Genomic DNA, 21009 nt, shown 5'->3' with positions numbered 1-21009 from the left:
TCCAGGTTTAAAACAATACATAACCAATGGAATTTGAAATTTCCATTTCAAATGGAATTAGATGGAAAGTTGGCTATTAGATGGAAAGTTGGCTGCCCCTTGGCCTGAAATAGCCAGATAACCATGCAAGCCTCTCCCAGATCCATCCTGATGGAAAGTCTCTGGCTTCCATGGCGGACCCCATATTCCCCAACAGCTTGCCTTGTAGGGTTTATCGTGTCAAGGTGAGTGAACAGGCATTGAGAGCTACCAACTTTCATGAAAGCAAACAAAACAGATGCTGGGACCAACGCCATGGTCATGGTCAGCTTTCCACTGCAGCATTTCTCTGGCTAGAATTTTGTGATGGAGACCATCTCCCATGTGGTGGAAATCCTGAGGACGGCCCTGGAGCCAGGACCACTCACCTGGACCCTGAAGTGGTCGGCGAGTAACCATGACGGCTGCTGCAGGGGCCTGCATCTCCCTGAGCCTCCTGGTGGGCGCTGTGAAGAGGGGAGGGTCGCAGCTTCCCCTGGCTTCTTGAGGGCGAGATGAGAAGACGGAGGTTCACTGCTTAGACCTGGGTCTGCTCACAGCACAGCAGTATCAGCGCTGACAGCTGCATAACAGAAGTGCACACATAGCACTCGGTCTGAGCAGGGCCCAAGAGCTTTCAGTGTATTCATATGTAACCTCTGGGAACTTCCCTGGTGGTCCAGAGCTGACTCTGCACTCCAAACGCAGAGGGCTCAGGTTCGAGCCTTGGTCAGTGAACTGGACCCCACAAGTCACAGCCGCAGATCCTGCCTGCCACAACGAAGATCACAGATCCCATGTGCTGCAATAAGGCCTAGCGCAGCCAAATAAGCACAGAAATACATATTTTTTTAAGTTATGATTTAAAAAATGTAACATTTATGATGTTCCAAGATGTGCAGGCTGGGTGCCTATAGGTGGGGGTGGGTTGGGGGTAGCGGGGTTGAGGAGGAGAAAGAACTGAAATGCTAAAGGTCCATGGTTTGTTAAGCCGAGAAAAGTGATGCACATTATTTATCTGAAGTGAATCTGAATGTAGAAGTTGCGTGACTTGTGTTATCTGTACCCGCCGCCGCCCCCCGGCCCCCAAAGCACAGCCAACTCAAGTTCTGATTTCATCCCATCAGAAGAGTCATGGACAACTCACAAAACGGCCTGATGTCAGATGTTTGGGATCAACTGAGAATATGTTTATTTAAAAGCAATTTTAAATATTAAAAAAAGTAGAAATGAACACATACAGTACTGAAAAACGGTCACATTAAATACATGTGAAATGACGAATGTACTGATGTCTGAGCATAACATCCAGATGGGAATTCGGAATTTAACTTGTGGCGCTGTGGGATCCCTATACAACATGTTGAAGTTCTAGGCAATAAAAAAATAAATAGCAATTGCTGTTCAACAGTAAAATAAGACACACACTATTTGCAGAACATAACTTTCCCCACTGCGGGGGGGGGCAAAGAAGAATTAGCTATTTTTCCCATAAGGTTCCATACCTTCAAAATACTCTCTATCATGTACAAAATTGCAGATAGTGGCTCACTGAGTTTAAGAACAATACCAGATTCAAACTCAACCAAGGTCGCCAAAGATACTTATTTATATCTATTTTTCCTATGTCCCACAGTAAGCTGGGTTAGAGAAAACTCAGGTTCCTGATGGAAAACAAAAACAAAACCAGGAAAAAAAACAAAACACAAGTGTTTTTTTTTTTTTTAAAAAAAAAAGCATCTGTGTAAAAGTTTCTCTAAAAGAGGAAAAAAGAAAAGGAATTAACTCCATGTAATTTTAGACAGCGTGCTTTCGTGTTTTTAAAAAACCAGTTTGAGATCAGTTGAAAACACCGTAGGCCACAAAAATGAACAGTGCTTAAATGCAACTTACGTGTAAGTGAATGAACTGGGACATTAAATAACTTGGGGCGGTGAATTCCTGTCCTGACACCCGGTGGCTAAACTGAAGCTGCCAGCACTGTCGGCCACGCACACCAGCACATCGGCTGGTTCCTCGCATCTGTGTGGAGCTGACGTGTGCCACGATGCTGAGGAAGCAATTGCTTAAAATCACCTTCCGATAACAGCTGGTGAGATACGTTGCAGGTTTGTCATGCAAGGTTTATTGGTTAGGTGGCTATTCAAAGTTTTCATAGTGATCACGTAAGCAGAGCTAAATTACCACTCGCCGAACACTGCGACTTGATTAAAGAGGGCTTTCCCTAAGGGTTTGGTTGGGAGTTGTGCTTCTGTGAAATGAACATTTCTCACTCGTTGCCAGGATGATCTGCTTAAAAATATTAGTTTCCTGTGCCGCTGCCAACGTAGCAGTTTAAGCAAGTGCACTGCCAGGATGACACACGGGGCTCGGAATCCGAGAGCAGTCCCGCTGACTGGGGAGTGGAGCTGTTGTATTCTTTCCCCAGATTCAGGCTGATAGAAAAGACTGAAAAGCTCAGGATGGTCTTAATGGTCTGATGAAAGCGGCTGGGATGAGGAAAATAACCAGGAGGGGCAGGGACCCCTGGCAGAAAAGCATATTTCACAGTGTGATTCATAGCAGTGTTCAGAAACTTGGTTGTGAGTTGACCTGAAGATGACGTGTCTGTTCAACAGAGCTGGGAAACTTTTCTACGACTGGGGTTTAGTAAAGAAAATGGGGGAGAGAAAAAAAAAAAGAAGGCTGGTTTCAGCACCTGAATTCTACAGGGGGGTGGGCGGGGGAAAACGGTGGGCAGAACTGATTTCTGAATTCATCATCTTCTTGAACACTCTTTTGAAAGTTTAAATTTATCCAGAACGAAAACTAAGAAAAGAATTTAAAATGGACATGTTAGGGGTGTTAACATAGTTGAAGGATGCTAATTCATAATGTGATATGTGCATTCATACTCTTGAGGAAGCCAAATGACTGACTGGAAACAAATATTTGTTGCAACCTTATAATTTCTGCTTTAATGGCAATCAAGTTTAAAAAAAAAATGTACAGTTCAACTTATCCATACTATTCCTTTATAAAAGGCAGATTTCAGGTAAGCTTCTAAATGCATGCATAATGTAGAGGCTAATATTTTCTGGCAGTCCTTGGTTCCTGAAAGTTGAACTTCATCAGATGTGTCTTAAACTTCTGTGAAAATAGTCATGAAGGATATGTTATTTTTGCATAATGAGGTAATATCAGGGGCGGGCACTCATCTTCTTAAGACAGCATAAACCCACGTGTCTAAACCTGCGTGAGGCTGTGGGCATTGCAAAACGCCACCCAGCGTTCTGGGTCAGTGGATATTTTGCTGAAGGAATAACACTTACACTGAACTGAGCACTTTTCTGTAATAAATACCAAAGTTGGTTCCTGTAGCTGTAAACTGTGTACACAGGTAACAACAGGCTGGTCTGTCACCGAGTGGAAAGATTCACCTGGAAGACAGTACCCACCTCTTCGCTAATGTTGCATTTTTCAGTAACACAGTGGAGAATACTGTCAGGTTAGGAACAGAGAGGCAATTCTATGCCCTTCAGCGGTTGCTGGAGACCACTTCTATTTGCAAAGCCAGCAGTTCCTATATTCCTGTTTGCTTGTTTGCTTGGAAAACAGCGTAGAGAGAGACGTAAGTGCTAGATGCCAAGGGTGGCTTTGGCAAACCAGTAAGGCGCACCGGGTCCCGAGGCTACCCTAATACCGGCAAAGGCAGAGACCAGAGGGTATTTACAACACGCGCTCCGTTCCCCTCCTGAGGCGGCCCCTCCGGGAGCTTCCACTCGGTAACAGCAGCTATTTACACGGTGTGCACGGGGTCCCGGGGAGGCAGCGGCCTAGCGTGACGGGTGCGGACAGTCTGAAGGCTCTGCTTTTTTGCTAGTCGGACAGGATGTGGACAAAGGACACTGGGAAGACGCCCTTCCTCTCGGGCTGCCCCTCGATGTGCCCAATCTGCAGGGAGAAAGGAGAGGCGTCAGGCGGCCGCTGGGTCTGAGCGCCCCCGGGGCTGATGCTGATGCAGGCGGGATGCAGGCCCTGGGGAGACACAATGTAGGCGCCACACACGGCGGAACCGCTTTCATGGGGGTTGCTTTCCTGGCAGGCAGCCCCGGGAGGCAGACGGTCCTGGGGCCCTCACTTTCTACACGAAGGGACAGGGGCCCCGAGTGGTAGTGGGGCCTGCCATGGTCTCACTGGGGCTGCGGCCTCAACCATGCTCTCAACCAGGCCGCTCGGCCGCCTCTCCCACTGGGCAACCTCTCAAAGCGTGCTAAGCCTCCTGTCTGTAAAACCGGGCTGAAAAACCCCTGCTTCTCAGGCCTGTGGGAAAGTTACACCAAGGATTCTCTATATAAGAAGGGCTGCTAGGCACCAAGAACTTGCTTTCTGATTGCGGTGGAGGAGAGGATGGTGTGAAAGTCTGACAGTGATGAGGGCAAATTTTACAGCTGTTTTCTTGTCTCCTGCCTAAACTCGTCAGCCACTGTGGCCTGCCAAGGCTCCCAGTAATCTGAATTACATGAGAATTAACTGCATCGAAGAGAACCCTATCGGGAAGAAGACCAGCGACATGCACGCTGGCTTCGAATGGCCATCCCGGAGAAAGATGCGTGGCCTCCTTCGCTCACCGGCCTCTGTGCACTGGTTTCCATCTGACAGAGGGGTGAACAGCAAGGCCGGGATGACCCACGTCACTGGGTCTCAGTCGGCATCGTGCACGTGAGTCCTCAGATGGTCCTGTGAGGGAGGGTGACCCGTGCCTCCCTTTTCAGAGGGGGAAACTGAGGCTCACAGAAGGGACACGCTGCACCCTGGGCCACAGGGTGAATCACACCAGGATTTCAGTGCCTATCTCCTTGTCAAGGGATCTAACCCGCCAGGCTTCACAACAGACAGAGAGAGGAAGGGGGCCTCTGGTTTGTCAACCCCACTGCTCCTGACATTTGGGGCAGGGGGTTCTTTGTGGTGGGGGCTCCTCCACACGTCACAGGACGTTCAGCAGAGGCCTTGGCTCCCCCTACCCCAGAGGCCAGCAGCACCCACCCTGGCCAGGCCCTGATGATCAGAATGTTTCCAGATGTTGCCACACGTGCCTGGAGGGCGAGACTGCCCAGCCTGAACCACTGCTGTGGCCCAAGAAGCGTCCCGACAGCTGTGACCGCGAGTCTGGAGTCACGGTCTGGGCCCCGGGGAGGAAAGGCGAAGGGCCACGAGTGTGCCCGTGTGTGTGTGTGTTTCTGGGCATTAGTAGGCCTGGGCTCAGCGGTGAACACAGGCCCCTTTCTTGGCACACAGGGCCGGGCTCTCTGGGCAGGACGGGGCTCTAGCTGCCAAGGAAGCCGAATTTCCATGCCGGGGGTGGGGAGTGATTGACTCGGAGGTGTCCGCCCGCTGCCCCTCTGTCCGGCAGGGGCCGCTGGAGGCTTCCTCCCCTGACAGCCTGGACAGCTGTGGACATGTCGGATCCCCTGCAGCCACCCAGGACCCGGGCAGCTCCCAGGCAGCGGTGGGAGGACCGGACTGCCTCTCCTTCCTGACACCTGGGCAGCAAGTTTTTAGTGGAAAAGGAGCTGTCACAGACGGTCTCCTCGAATCCTCCCCTGAAGTCATGTGAGGCAGGGTCCTCCTGACAGAGAACTGCAGGCTGGATGAAGATGGAACCCGAGGATGTGTGGTGGGGATGTGTGTGCATGCATGTATGTGTGTGCACACACGTGTGTACGTGTGTGTGTGTGTGTGGTGGTGGTGGTGTTGAAGGGCAAGGCCTGAGCAGAGCTGGCTGGGCCAGTGTTGAATGAGCTTCAGTTTTGCATCTGAAAAGCCAGAAAGTACCTGTGGCCCACAGGCTGCCGTGTGACAAGGGTAGCTTCCTGAGCCGGTTTCAAAGCTCCCGGCTAGGAGGCAGGCAGGGCACTGTGTCCTCGTGGCGCGTGTGCGGGGTGCCCACAGACAGCGCCACGCGGCTGGTACATACCCACCACTCCTGGTCCTCCTCCCCGGTGACCACGATCACCTCGCCCTCCATGAAGGTCAGCTCATCATCATTGTCCGCCTGGCAGTCGTAGATGGTCTTCACTCGCCTCACCTTGCTCTTCCCCTTCAAGAAAGCAGCGGGGTTTTAGCTCACAGGACAGGCTGAAGGGAAAGGAGGACAGGCTGACCCCAGGCAAGTGGCTTCACCTCGCCGAGCCTCAGTTTCTCCCTGATGAAAGTGGGGAGCGCCCCCAGCCCTGGGTGCTCTCCAGACAGGAGGGCCCCCCTCCGCCCAGGGCAGCAGGGGAGCCCAGTGAGAGTGGGGAGGGGCGGGTAACCACCGATGACTTCCATCTGAGAGCAAACATCACGGTCCAGCTTCACCAGAAACAAGCGAAGTGCCCGACCCCGCCCCGCCCCACGGCAGCCTGCACAGATGACAGCAGAATCTAAAAACGGTTTGGGGAAACATGACGCAAAGCAGACCAAACACATGCAGCATAAACACATTTCTGAGCCCTCGTGCAAAGCGCCGTGTCAGCACACACTGCTTAAACAGCAGGGGAGCCCGGGCGGCGGCGGGGCCTCCAGGCAGCTCCCCTCAACGTTTTAGTTTCTGACCCGTGTTGATTCGAGCTTTTAGCTGTTAGGTTTCCAGTTCTCTGCAGACAGGAAGATGGAAAGAGAGAACTGACCTTCCAAAGGATGTTTCTGGCGCCTGGCTTATTAAATAATTAGGAATAAAAAAAAGCAAGCCGTCACGCTCAAAGCTTGGGGTCAAGTGCTTTTCTTCTTGGGCCAGTGGTTTCTCCCTCAATCTCCCTGTTGACCCACTTGCTTCTACAAGCCCCTCCCCGGGCTAAGCCAGAGCTGGTGGGGCCTGAGAAGCCAAGGGCTATGGCCAGTCGAGATCTTAAGTCTTTTCAGCTCTGACTCTGCGAACAAACTGGAAGACCTGTGTGTGACCATTCATTACAGGGGGGGTTAAATGAGATAATGAAACAGTGACGAGTGCAGTAGCCCAGGCTGGAACTGTGTACATCAAGGCCACGGGTGCTGCTCAGGCTTCTCAGAGCCTGGAGAAGGGCAAGCCGCAGCCGCTGCACATGCTTGTGAGCTCCCACCCGGGAGAGGCTCGGTTTCACCATTCTCTCCTTTCCTTTTGTACTGAAGGGGCACACTTTTATCACAATGCTGCTTTATCATGGGAAGATAAAGGCTTTTGGTCCCCCCGCTAACTGTGTTCCTTAAACCGGGGTGCTCCCATCCCTGTGGGGGTGTGGCGTGGGCAGGACAGACAACACATGTGCATCTTCCCAGGGCTTCATTTTTCCAAAAAAATAATTTTTGGGGGGTGGGGAGGGAAAGGCATGTTTAAAGTAAAAAGGACATATAGAGTAGAAGGCATGTTGTGAAAATGAAGGGCTGGGCGACTTCAAACCAAGCTACGTTGGTTGGTACAAGTCTCTTTGGGCCATGTGCCCAACTCCTCCAGGAAGGTACAGAGAGAAGCTGAGGTCTGAGACCGCTTCCCTGGGACCCTGGGAAAGGAACGTCTCCTGGTTACAGGATCACAGACAAGAGCGACCACTTGCTGGGCGCTGCTCCTACTTCCCTGCATTTCATTGCCCATGAACCCAGGCAGCGTTCTGGCCCCTTTCCTTGAAGGAGACCGAGGTTCAGGGCAGGCGAGGAGCTGGCCACGGCCCCATGGTCACAGGGCAGGCAGGTCCTGACGCCTGTCTGCTGGGGTCCACAGCCCGGTCTCAACCCCCCGGGCCCTGTGCCCCCCATGACACTGGACCCCAGGCCGGCTGGGTGAGCACGTGCCTGGGTTTCCGAGCACCACTCACCGTGTTGATCTTCCTGGGCAGCGGCACGGGCGTCTCTGGCAGGGTGGGCGTGAGGTCACTGGTGTCCTCAGACACCTGCTTGGGGACGTTCGGGGACAGGTCCGCCGGGTGTGACTTGGGGGCGAGCTCCGGGGGTGGCTGGGCCTTGGGCGAGGCGTCTCCTGTCTGGGGTTTCGCCAGCAGCTCCCCCAGTTGTGGCTTGGGAGGCAGGTCCTTCACCTGGGGCTTGGGGGGCAAGTCTGCGAGCTGGGGCTTGGGGGGCAGGTCGCCCAGCTGCGGCTTGGGGGGCAGCTCGCCTGGCTTAGGTGGCAAGTCTCCGATGGGGGGTTTGGGAGCCAGTTCCGTGGGCTTTGGGGGCAGGTCCCCGGGTGGAGGCTTCTGTGGTAACTCTGCCAACTGGGACGACTTCTGGAAGATCTCAGGCGGGATGTTGGCTTTGTCAAGGGAGAGATGATGGCTGGTATCTGTTTTCCTTAGTGCCACTGCGGGAGGCGACCACAGAGAGGGGTCATGAGCAGAACCGACCCTGAGCGAGCGCCCCAGGCAGTCGCAGGCCCAGACCCCACAAGAATTGGCCTGCCTTTTTTTTTTTTTTTTTTTGGCCTGCTTTTAAAAAAAGGTGAAAGTTGGAAGCCTGGAGGCATCCACCTTACAATGGACGATCTTATGCCTCAGTTATATAAGAACAGGACATCCAAACAAACCCAGAAGTAAAAAAAACAAAACCAAAAAACCACAACTATACACATAATAGATCCTCTGCAGAAGGGAATGGCAACCCACTCTAGTATTGTTGCCTCGAAAATTCCATGGACAGAGGATCCTGGTGGGCTACAGTCCACAGGGTCGCAAAGAGTTAAGACATGATTGAGTGACTAATACTCTCACTTTTTCATACACATAATACAGATTATAGAAAACTGAAAGGTGTGGAGTTAAAAGGAGAAGTTTCCCATAAGTCTACTGAGTAAATGTAGCCATTTAAAATACTTTGGTATAATTTCCTTCTGGACTTTTCTATGTATTTTGCATAGATAAAACATCTATCTGCTCTTATCTATATACTGTTTTAGCAAGAGTATTCACCATAATAAAAATTGTTCATTAGTACTAAGCATATACTTTTAATGCTGCATCCTATTCCATTCTATAGTGGTATCATTCTAATTTCTCACGTTTTATATGATGTACATACTGTGTAAGAGGGAAAAAGCTTCTCCTCTCACCACTCCCACCTACCACCCCTTTGAGGTCAACTCTGTTCCTTTTTAGTGGTGCCCATGCATGTATATATGAATTATCTTTAAAAACCTGGGACTACAACAAATACATTAAATGGGACTACAACACATACATTGCCTGTAACTTTGTTTCTCATATAATATATTCGGGAGAATTTCTGTTAACATGGGACTACAATACATACATTGGAGAAGGAAATGGCAACCCACTCAAGTATTCTTGCTTGCTACAGTCCATGGGGTCGCAGAGTCGGATATGCCTGAACGACTCACACTCACTCACTCATACACACACACAACATACGTCTACGACTTTGGTTTTTTCCCATTTAAAATGCTTGGGAGAATTTCCATTGATAAGTCAGTTCCTCCTCCTCCTCTTTAATGGCTGTGTAGGACTCCATCGCTTGGAGATTCTGCGGTCTGAACCTTCGCACAGCTCTAACCAGTGGAACTTAGGACACGTCTCCAAGTTGGGCCCCACCACTCAGTTCCTAGTTGTGTGACCCTGAGCAGGTTACAAACCCCCTCACCCTCCTCATCTCTAAAACACGAGCAACATGAGGAACATGCCAATAGGACGAGGTAGACTCTAGGTACAATATCAGAATATTATGGCGCATTATAACTGTTGCTGAGACAAAGTTCCTTGAGGCCTAGATTCACCAAGCGCATCATACGTGCTCAGTGAGGACACGGCTGACTGAAGTAGCCAAACTAAGAACTGTATTCTAAAGACACAACACTCGGAAAGAGACTCCTAAAATTTTTTTTAAAAAAGAAGACAAATCCCAGTATTGCAAACTGTCACAAGCTACACTGCAGCTGTTCCCGCTCGGGGCCTGCTCAGCCACGTCCCTTCCCAAGGAACTCAAAGTCACGGGCATCCTGCTCCCGGGCTGGCCGGTGAGCTTCAGCCGACGTGGCACAGTTCAGAATTGGATTCCTCTCTTGGAAGTCAAGACACTGGGGTAAACAAAAGTCTGAGTCAGGTGGTGATGGGGGAACAGCTGGGGGAATCCCCTGAGGCAGCGGGGCTGAAAAGCCTAGCCCTGAGCCACACTTACAGGGGAACAGAAACTATGAGGAAGTGCTGGGCTGCCCAAACAGGCAACTCCGGTTCTAGGAATTTATCCAAAAAAGGGATCAAAGCCAGGGCATGTGCCTGTGCCAGGGTGTTCAGCATGACGCTGTTTATAGTGAAAGAAAACTGTGAACTGGGTGGACATGGAAGAGGACAGACTACTTAACACGGCCAGCTATCAGATAACAGAGTACTATGCAGCCAGTAAGAGTATAATTAATCTCATGGAAAGGGCTTTTGATTCACTGTACGACAGAAACCAGCTTAAACAGTGACATAAAAAAATCATAGGAAAAAGACTGAAAGGGCTAAGTTGCTTTATCCTGGGTGGCGAGACTTTGGGCGGTTTGTATTTTCTTTACACTTCTTTGCATTTTTAATATCTACAATGAATATAGGTTAATTTTATACTACGAAGAAATATGAAGAGAGACACTCTCCCCTCTAAAGAAGTCACTCCTCTGACTATTTTATTTCCAAGATGATTTTGTGTTTTCCCCTCTCTAATTCAAAGTCCTTTGTGAGCTTCATTCTTTTTTAAAAAAAATATTTATTTATTTATTTATTTGGCTGTGCCAGGTCTTAAGTTTCATCATTTGACCTTAGTTGTGGCATTTGAGATTTTCCCTGAGCCAAGGATTGAACTTGGGCCCTCTGCATTAGGAATGCGAAGCCTTAGCCACGGGACTACTAGCGAAGTGCCTAAGCTACATTCTTTTTTTCCCCCATTTATTTTTATTCGTTGGAGGCTAATTACTTTACAACATTGTAGTGGTTATTGCCATACATTGACATGAATCAGCCATGGATTTACATGTGTTCCCCATCCTGATCCCCCCTCCCGCCTCCCTCTCCATCCCATCCCTCTGGGTCTTCCCAGTGCACCAGCCCTGAGCGCCCTGTCTCATGCATCCAACCTGGGCTGGTGATCTGTTTCACACTTGATAGTATACTTGTTTCAATGCTGTTCTCTCTGAACATCCCACCCTCACCTTCTCCCACAGAGTCCAAGAGCCTATTCTGTCCATCTGTGTCTCTTTTTCTGTTTTGCATATAGGGTTATCGTTACCATCTTTTTAAATTCCATATATATGCGTTAGTATACTAAGCTACATTCTTAACTCTGATGGGCAGAGAAGCAAATTTCCCCCCAAGTTGGACGACACAGACCACGCTGTTCGAGTGAGGACATCAAGAACAAGAGAGGAGTGAGAATTCTACCCCATCCCCGGAACTTCCTTGGTGGTCCAGTGGTTAAGACTCCACACTTCCACTGCAGGGGGTGTGGATTTGATCCCTGGTCAGGGAACTAGAATCCCGCATGCTGCATGGCACGGTCGAAAAATAAGAAAGAGACCCAGGGGGTTATGGTGCAGCTGGTTCATGCCGGCAAGGTTGGCTGGAAACAAACAGATTCGGCCCTTTGAACAGCAGCGTGACAGAGAGCTCAGGTGCTGAAACACTGCCCTGGGCTGTGACGGTTCTGTTTCTGAGAACAGGCTCTAAGGAAATAACTGAGAAAGAGGAGGAAGATGAAGAAAGAGCCCACATGCTCTCAGCTCATGTTTCCAACAAAAGGGGGCGCCAAGCAGAGGATGGCAGCTGCTCGATGGCAGAATCCTAAGTGGAAAAACCCAGGATGCAGGGCTGGACTTTCACTGTGATGACAACGAGGGAAGAATGTAAGGGACCAAGGCCTGCATCACAGCCCAACACTACCGTGACTCTGTTCATATTGGAGAGCCCCTGAAGTTTCTATACGACTGCCTTTTAAAACTCTTTAAGCAAATGGCTCCATGCAGCAGTCCATCCCCAGCTCAGACGGCTTTCACTAAGCCCTTTACAAGGAGCCCAAAGGATTCCCTGGTGCCTCAGACCGCAAAGAATCCACCTGCAAAGCAGGAGACCCAGGTTTGATCCCTGGGCTGGGCAGACCCCTGGAGAAAGGAACGGCAACCCACTCCAGAATTTTCGCCTGGAGACTCCCATGGACAGAGGAGCCTAGAGGGCTACAGTCCATGCGGTCGCAAAGAGTTGGACATGACTGAGCAACTAACACTTTCAAAGGATTTAAAAAATAAGTGATGTTTGGGAGGGAAAAAGAGTGAGGTGTGGTCAGGACAGTCCATGCGGAAGTGCCAGCGGGCGCTGGGGATGAGGATGGGTGGGCGGGAGAAGGAGCTGCAGCCTGTCCCTCTCAGCGTCACAGACACCCTGTGCCTCTGGGACTCTGCCTGCTTTCTGGGTGAGACGGACGCACTGGGTGGGTGGGGCAGGAGCCACTGATAGAACTCAGAGCACCCTGGCTCTTCGCAGGGCCAGGGTGGACACAGGAAGACCAGGGAGGAGGCCACAGAGTCCAGACAGGAGAGGACGGTCCGGGAGACCACAGTGAGAGGGGAGACACGGGAGGATACAACCAACGGGGAATCAACAGTGTGTGTGGATGGATGAGCGGCATGGGAGGAAGGAGCTGGGCTTCTTTCCTAGGTTTAGGATCCAATCACTTGGACTTGGACAATATCGCCTGTAACAGACGCTGGGCGAGGAACAGGTTTGGCTGGAGGGTGTGTGTGTGTGTCTGTGTGTACCTGGACGATATCGCTGTAACAGACACTCTGCGAGGAACAGGTTTGGCTGGAGGGAGGGTGTGTGTGTGTGTGTGTGTGTCTGTGTGTACCTGGACGATATCGCTGTAACAGACAGGGACGCTGGGCGAGGAACAGGTTTGGCTGGAGGGGGTGTGTGTGTGTCTGTGTCTGTGTGTACCTGGACGATATTGCTGTAACAGACAGGGATGCTGGGCGAGGAACAGGTTTGGCTGGAGGGTGTGAGGGTGCGTGCATGTGTGTGAAGGGTCTTCAAAATCTTAGGTTGAGAAGCTGTCAGACGTCTGAGCAGAGACACTCCAGCGGCAGGTGTGTGGGAGCTTAGACGTCAGAGGGACACTTGGCTGGGTATGTGATATGGAGGTGCCGAGGCGGGTACCCCAGAGAGTGAGGGCAGATTCAGAAGAGAAGTGACCGCGCCTGAGCCAGTCTCTGCAGGCTGAGGATGCGAGGGGCCTGCACACGAGGGGAGGGGCTGTCAGTGCCGTTGAGAACAGGATGGTGTCCACAGGCCAAGTGGGAGCCGTGAACTTGACACAGGGAGGGGCAGTCAGACGGCTTGTCCCTCTCGACAGAAGAGTGCACTGCTGCCTGGGAAGGGTTTTGCCAAAGCCTGAACTAGCAGCATCTGATCGGGTCTCTTGATCCAACTTTCAATTGATAGGAAATATTAGAGGACAGAGGAACATGTTAAATGACCACGAAGGGGTGCCGATCAGCAAAATCCAGCCTTTCTGAAGTATGATCTCACCCTGTCCTCATAAAACCTGGTGGAGTATGTGTCCTGGCCCTGTTGACAGGTGAGGAATCTCAGGCTCAGTGAAGCTTCTGAGTCCCCTGCCCAGGCCTCACAGCTAGTAAGCAGGAGAGCCAGGACCAGTTCTGTTCTCTCTGATTTTGTTTGCAAGAGCAGATATGGTACCTGGGGATCCTAATGAGGGATCTTCTGAAAAAGCATTGCTTTTTCAGGAAAAGTTTGGTGTTTGTTAATTACAAAACTTGAGCTTATAAGTGTTTTTCTTCACTGAACAATATTAATTACGTATCTCTTACATGTCAGCTGCTGCTCAAGGCCATCTGAGATAGAGCAGGGGTCAAAAGAGACAAACACCCCCGATCCCTTGGAGGATACAGTGACAGTATACCGCTGCTACTGCTGCTAAGTCACTTCAGTCATGTCCGATTCTGTGCAACCCCATCCCTGGGATTCTCCAGGCAAGAACACTGCAGTAGGTTGCCATTTCCTTCTCCAATGCATAAAAGTGAAAAGTGAAAGTGAAGTCGCTCAGTCATGTCCAACTCTTTGCGACCCCATGGACTGCAGCCTACCAGGCTCCTCCGTCCATGGGATTTTCCAGTCAAGAGTACTGGAGCGGGGTGCCATTGCCTTCTCCGACAGTGCCAGTATAATTACATGTAAATATGAAAGAGAGGATGAGATGGTTAGATAGCATCACTGACTAAATGGACAAGAATTTGAGCAAACTCCAGTAGATATCTAGTGAAGGACAGGGAAGCCTGGTGAGCTACTGCCTCTGGGGTCGCAAAGAGTCGGACAACAAACAGCATGAAAAAGAGAAATCTTACCTTTCTGAGGTAGTTTAGGAAGAACTCTTGGGCCAAGGGCAGTCTTTGCAGAACCGGTGCTAATGAATAAATAAGAATCATTTATGATCTCAGAACGCTATAAGATCAATAGTGAAATAGCATTCAAGGAAATCACAGAAATTCACAGAATTATCTAAAAATGCTTTCAACATTTCCCTAACAGAAGATCACAGTCCACTCGCCCAGATTTGAAGTCTGCCTGCCTTTCCCTCAGGATTATCTTTCTGTTCCCAAGTCTGCAGAATGGAGTCCAGAGGGAAAGTAACAAAACCACCACCAACCCTCTGAGTGAGAGAGCCTAATCCCTCCTCTTCTTGACACCTTTCCCCGAAGGAAGGGCTGATGAAAGCGCTGGGCACACTGCAGGTCCTGGGCCAAGTGCGCTGCTCTGAGGCAGCTCTTCTCACGTGACCCCACGATGTTACGCTTGTCACCCCCACCTGTAGCAGAGGAAACCAGAGCCCGGGCACCTCCAGTGACCTGTGGAAGCTTCCGGGTCTGACCTGCAACGGAGCTGGACATTCAGGCCCAGCTCCATGGGACTCCAGAGTCCTCACTTTTTCCTTGCACCGGAGCAAATGGCGTGGGTCTCAGGCCTTCAGGCTTTCCCTGAGTTGTTCCTCCTCTTGAACAATTTGTAAATGAGCAGAGGATCCGGGCAGCAGGCCCCAGGCACAGAAGCTGCCCCATGTCATCTGGTATCAGGGACTCCCCACGTCCCTGCCACCACCCAGATGCCAGCACTGCAGGTGAAAACTCTCAGTGGGAATCCGCTCTTTCCCTTTAACAAGAGGCTGTGACTGTGTTCAGGGACCCCGGGGGCTCTGAGGACCCAAACAGCACAGCATCCCAGTGCCAGACTTGTATCTGCCAAGAGCCCCTTCTATCACCTCATTTATCATCTGCTGTTCTCTGGTGGCCTAAGAACTGCCTCCACCCCTCTTCTCTCTTAACTGCATTTAAAAGGACAGGAAAAGCCAAACCAACCAAAAAGAAAACAGAGTCCAATAAAGAAGATGAAATGCATGTGTCTTTCATCCTGGCCCATAAATCACTCCTGGTCTTCAGGGCTCTTTCCTTGGTTCCCTCGAAATTCTAAGGCCTCTGGGCTACTTGAGGCTGAGACTGGTGAGATCAAGCCACCCCTGAACCAGAAGCGTTTTGCCTTGAACACATCTGGCACGTGTTTTGGCCTCAGCATCGTCACAGGGACGCATATCTGCCCATCACAGACATGAATGCCATGCCTTCCCGGCCTGGGTACGGAGACCAAGCCAGACACTTGGAAGCGCCTCACACAGGAGCCCTGGGGTGAACCTGGGCTTCTTTGCATTCTGCAGGTGGTGCTATGTGCACATGTATGTAAGCATGTGTGTACATGTCAGGGATCGATTTCCTGTAAAAACCATCAGTGGGCACTTCCCCCACGTCAGACTCCCTCCCCTGGAAGACCCCCACCGGCCCTGGGGTTGAGAGCCCCCACGGTAGTGTGTGTGGAGGGCGCGGAGCGCGATGGGCAGGCAGAGTGTTGACTGTGGTGCCTGAGAACCCCCCGGATTGAGTCCCAGGGCCCCGCGTCCTCATCTGCAAACCTGAGGGTAGCAGACTGGGCTCCCTCACGGGCTCGTAAAGACAAAAACAAGGCAGAGGCATTAGAAGAAATGAGGATTTCGGCTTTCAGCTTTGAAAAGCTTTGAAAGGCACCCCCCACGAAGCAGCTGACTCCTGCCTGAGCTTTTGGGTGAGGAAGCGGCTCCCGTGTCCTTATCTGGGATCAAGTCTCTGGGGAAGAGCCTCTGTGCGGGGACTGGGTGTACACTGTCCACAGAAACTCTTCCGAAGCATCTCATTTTGGTGAGAGGAGAGGGGAAAGGGACGCCTCTCCATTAGCCTAGCTTAAGGAACTCTTAGAAACAGGAGACTTGGAAGGAGTTCTATTTTTATGTCTGAAAATCTCTAGGCTAATTGGATCTCCCTGAGGAGATCTTTTTACCCTCAGGTCTGCAGAATGGAGCTAAAAGAGAAAGTAACAAAACAAAATGACCTCATTAAAAAACTGAAAATAAGAACTCATTCCAGCGCAGACTGTGCAATCCTCAGGAAAGTGAGGTCCATTTGCGCCTGGAATCTGGACAGGGAGGCGCTGCTCCCCTGAAACACTGTCTGCAGACCCTGTCCGGGCCCTGAGAACTGTGTGCCGAGGTGGGCCATGCAAAGTGATGGAGGCTTTCAGGTTCCCATCACAGTCAGCATCAGCTGGCGAGCCCCACCTTGAGCAGACGGCCCTAAATCTCACTTGTGTGTGCCTGTCCACGGTGGCCCTAAGCACCCCCCAGGGGAGTCCGTGGGGAGATGGCTCACCTTGACTGCTGGGACAGGCCCTCGAACTTGTTTGCGGTCTTACTGGACGATGACGGACCCACGTCGTTACCTGGGGGAGACAGGATTAAATGGACCAACGGCTGCAGGTCACATGGCTGCCAGAGGTCCCACACACAAATGCACTTGAGTTTCATTACTCCTTGGAGATGCCCTGAGAGCAACGTTAATAATAGCAACTGCTGTGTATTCAGCCCTGACTACGAGTGAGGTACTGTGCTAAGTACCTCGCAGTCATTGCATCAGTGAGATGCATATTATGGTGTGGGGGTACTCAGTCATGCTTGACTCTTTGCGACCCTGTGGACTGGAGCCCACCAGGATCCTCTGTCCCTGGGGTTTTTCTGGAAGGAATGCTGGAGAGGGTTGCCACTTCCTCCTCCAGGGGATCTTCCCAGGGACTGAACTTGTGTCTCCTGTGTCTCCTGCGCTGCAGGTGGATTCTTTACCCGCTGAGTCAGCAGGGAATCCCAGACACACTATTTGACTTCCGGTTTACATAAGAAACAAAGAAGCAAAGCAGAGGCCAGGGTCAAGCAGCTGGTAAGGGTCAGAGCTGGGATGCGAAGCCAGGCAGCCCTCCTCCAGGCTCTGCAATGAACTCCCACCCGTGCGGCTCCCACCCCAGCCCCATAACCTGCAGGACAGGGAGAGGCTGCCCGAGTGCTCAGATGGAACCTCTTGGACGGGACTGTAACGCCAGGAATATCGATGCATGAAGAATAGGGCCGGACTTTCAAATACAGATCCAGTTTACTGAGCCACTCCTCCTAACCGTCAGTCTATTTCCACAACTCTGCAGCTTAATGCTGAAGGTCTTCCTTGGCAGCCTCTCACGGCATCCTCCGAGTTGAAACTGCCTTTTTTTAAGGCAGGCGTTTCTTTTCAGAGTGGTGCTCAAATCTCACACTTTCAGACTTAAATGGGTCGTAACAATTAAAATGTCAAAGAAAGTTCTAGATGAGGGGAATACGCTGCCGCATCTGCTCATTCCTGCTCCAGGTAGAAAACACCCCAAACCAGCGATTCTCACCCTTTGTGCACAAGCACAAGACCACCCGGGCTGCAGGAGCCCCCGCTCCGCTCGGGGCCACCCGCTCCGCTGTCTCACAGACAAGCCAACACGTCGGGGGCTGTGGCCCGACACCGCAGCTCAAACGGCCGGGGTCCTCACTTCACCCTCTCCTCTGCCCACTTTCCAAAGACGCCACGTGTTTTTACGCCTCTGTAACCTCGTCCCCTCTGTTCCTGCTCCCTGCAACACCTGTCCCCTCCCACTTGTGGTAAATTCCTCTGCCACCTTAGAAAAGAGTCTCTGCAAAGTCGGACTCGGTCCCTTCATCTCCCGGGTGAGCCGATAACCATTAATCACAGAGGACGGTCAGGGTGCAGATTCTAGAGCCAGACAAGCCTGGCTCTGGATTCCAGGTGTGTGCCTGACCAGCGGGCATGAGTTCTGATGACACTGCTTTTCCTACCGAGTCTCAGTTCCCTCCTGTACGAAAGAGGATAACAGCTACCACTCCACTAGACGGCATGAGCGTCACAGGAGAGAAACCACGGAGTGTGGTGCACGGGGCTGGACCACGGGGGCGTGACACGAAGGGGGATCGCTGTTCCAAGCTCTCTGATGTGATGTAACGAAAATGGTGATGATTTTCTTCCTCAGCAGGTGAGCCCGTCACTGACAGGGGCGCTGCCCTGTCCGGCTCTGTGGCCCTGCTCTCTGACCCGGTGAACGCCCAGAGCCGCCTCCGGGTGCTGCTGAAGGAAATCGAGGCCCACAGAGCCGCCCCCAGCCTGGCTTCTCCCACTCCTTGGGGGTGAGGGTGGGCCTGGGGAAGGCATCTGAGGTTGGGCAGACAGGAATCCTGTCTTTCTCAGAGCCAGGCAAAGGCCACCTGCCATGTCTGGGAAGAGCAATGTGGCTTAGCAAAATTTCCAAAAATAGAAGAGCAAGGTTGGAGGGAGGACGAGGAGCATGGAAGCAGCTCAATCCTTGTCCCTCTTTCTGTGCAATCTGGGGAAGGCCTGTGGTGTACGCACACATGTGCAGGAAGGGAGGGCGGCAGACAGACGCGGGGCAGGCAAGTTAAGAAGCTGTGGCCAAGGACGTCCCCGGGGGTCCAGTGGTTAAGAATCTGCCTGCCAGTGCAGGGCACAATGGGTTCGATTCCTGGTCCAGGAAGATCCCACATGCCTCTGGGCAACTAAGCTTTCGAGCCGCAACTACTGAAGCCCATGTGCCATAAAGCCTGTGCTCTGCGACAAGAGAAGCCATCACCACGACTAGCGAGTTGCCCCCACTCACTGCACCTGGATAAAGCTCACGTACCGACCAAGACCCAGCACAGCCAAAAGTAAATAAACAAACAACAACAAACTCTGTGGCCAAGACTCGAGGTCACTTGGTATGGCTCAGCAGCTGTGGGCCAAGAGTGTGGAACAAGAGGAGGCGCCACCCAGCAGGGCCTGGCACACGGGCTCTAGGAGTCTTCTGGAAGAGTGGACACTCGTATGACCCTCTGAGTCAGGGACGGATTCAGACCCCAGCTCTGAAGTTACTGGACTTGTGATCTTAGACAAGTCGCTAGACCTCTGTACTTCGATCTCGTCAGTTAACCCAGGACAATGACAGTCCCTATCTTACAGGACAGTTATGATTTAATTAGGATTGACTGGTTTGATCTTCTTGCTGTCCAAGGGACTCTCCAGTAAATCCTAAAGGAAATCAATCCTGAATATTCACTGGAAAGGACTGATGCTGAAGCTGAAGTTCCAATACTTTGGCTGCATGATGCAAAGAGCAGACTCACTGGAAAAGACCCTGATGATGGGAAAGATTGAAGGCGGGAGGAGAAGGGGATGACAGAGGACAAGATGGATGGATGGCATCACCGACTGGATGGACATGAGTTTGAGTGAACTCCAGGAGATAGTGAAGGACAGGGAAGCCTGGTGTGCTGCTATTTATGGGGTCGCAAGAAGTCAGACATGACTGAGCGAATGAACAACAAATGACTTAATACAAGAATGTATGAACAAATGTACAGGACCTGATAGCTGGTGAGTAATCTATACATGGTAGTAGCCATTACTATTCCTAGAACTGCATGTAAAATGGGATTGGGGTGGCAGGGGCAGCTGAGTTGAGAATATACTGGGAAATCTAAGAAAAAGGAAAGAATCAGGAAGTATCCACCCAAAGGCTCTCTTACAAGCCAATGCTACTTCCATTAAGGATATGTGGGCGTCACGGATCAGACATTTCAAATACTGACTCTTTCACCTGGAAGTTCTGGGCTTGAAATAGGAGAAGTGAATCAATTTTGGCTATAGCTCTTCATTCATTATCTATCCATTATCTGTTTTCCATTAAAAAAAAAAAAAAGGAAGCTTGGGGAGGATGGGGGCCCGGGAAGTAGGGAAAAAAAAGGAAGTCAATAGACCTTTCTAAGTCCTGGAAGCTAAAGACAAGGAATTAAAGTAATTCCCAGAGGTCACTTAGGCAAGAACTGGTGGAACACGGGTCAGAACTCGGGCTTCTGGAAAGTTCATTCGGCTCACGTTACGGTTCCCCAGGATGTGGCCCTGTAAACACTTCCGTGACTACCTGACAGAGGTCCCAGGGGAGGCTGATCACAGGTAGCAATTACAAGGATCTCAAGTTCGAGAAGAGTTTACCATTATGGCCGCCACCAACTGGATAACTGGCTGCACTGTTTCTGTGCTCTCGCCTGTGAGAACCTCAGGGTCAGATCCGTGGTCTATTTCCAGCCACCGCATGCGCACCTCTGCTATGCCTTTAGTGCCGACATCACACTCCTGGCCTTCATTTCACTTTGCTACCTTATTCTCCCTTTGTCCTCATTTCCTTACTAATTTAATTAGTGTGTGAAAATGTGTTGGTCTCTTAGAGAACAGGTTATAACCAGCTTATTTTATCTCCGAAGGCGATGTTTAATGACAAGCCACCTCAAAAATCAACAGTCCCTGCAAAAACCCGATTCTGCCCACAGGCCTGGCTGTCTTCTGATCAAAATCCTGCCTTCGCCATCTCCCCAGTGATGGCTGAACTCATCGCCGTGGCGGGACTGCAGCCACGTGACACCTGGGCTATCTGGATGCTGTGGATCCAGTGGGAGAAAGCCCGGGGCGACCTCCCCAAAGATCAGGGCTCCACGCTGCAGGGGCGGGGCGGCATGGGCAGGCGGAAGGTGTCCGCCTGCTGGGGTCCCTTCTCCCCGACGCCATTCACGGCT

General features: G+C 51.2%; 1 protein-coding gene across 4 annotated transcripts in view; it reads right to left on the bottom strand.

Moving 5' to 3' along the window:
* Window positions 1-1186: 1186 nt before the first annotated feature.
* ASAP1 (ArfGAP with SH3 domain, ankyrin repeat and PH domain 1) overlaps window positions 1187-21009 on the bottom strand; it is a 329862-nt gene continuing 310039 nt past the window's right edge. For all 4 annotated transcript variants that reach the window (XM_070477002.1, XM_070477000.1, XM_070477003.1 and 1 more), the window contains 5 exons: window positions 16730-16799; window positions 14348-14406; window positions 7827-8308; window positions 5975-6097; window positions 1187-3951 (listed from right to left, as the gene is read on the bottom strand). In XM_070477002.1, coding sequence (XP_070333103.1) covers window positions 3877-3951; window positions 5975-6097; window positions 7827-8308; window positions 14348-14406; window positions 16730-16799 — 809 coding nt within the window. In that variant the 3' untranslated portion in view covers window positions 1187-3876. The remainder of the gene's footprint in view (window positions 3952-5974; window positions 6098-7826; window positions 8309-14347; window positions 14407-16729; window positions 16800-21009) is intronic.

Source organism: Odocoileus virginianus, chromosome 15 (assembly GCF_023699985.2).
Source record: "Odocoileus virginianus isolate 20LAN1187 ecotype Illinois chromosome 15, Ovbor_1.2, whole genome shotgun sequence".
Classification (NCBI taxonomy): domain Eukaryota; kingdom Metazoa; phylum Chordata; class Mammalia; order Artiodactyla; family Cervidae; genus Odocoileus; species Odocoileus virginianus.
This window is presented reverse-complemented; position numbering and strand designations above follow the sequence as displayed.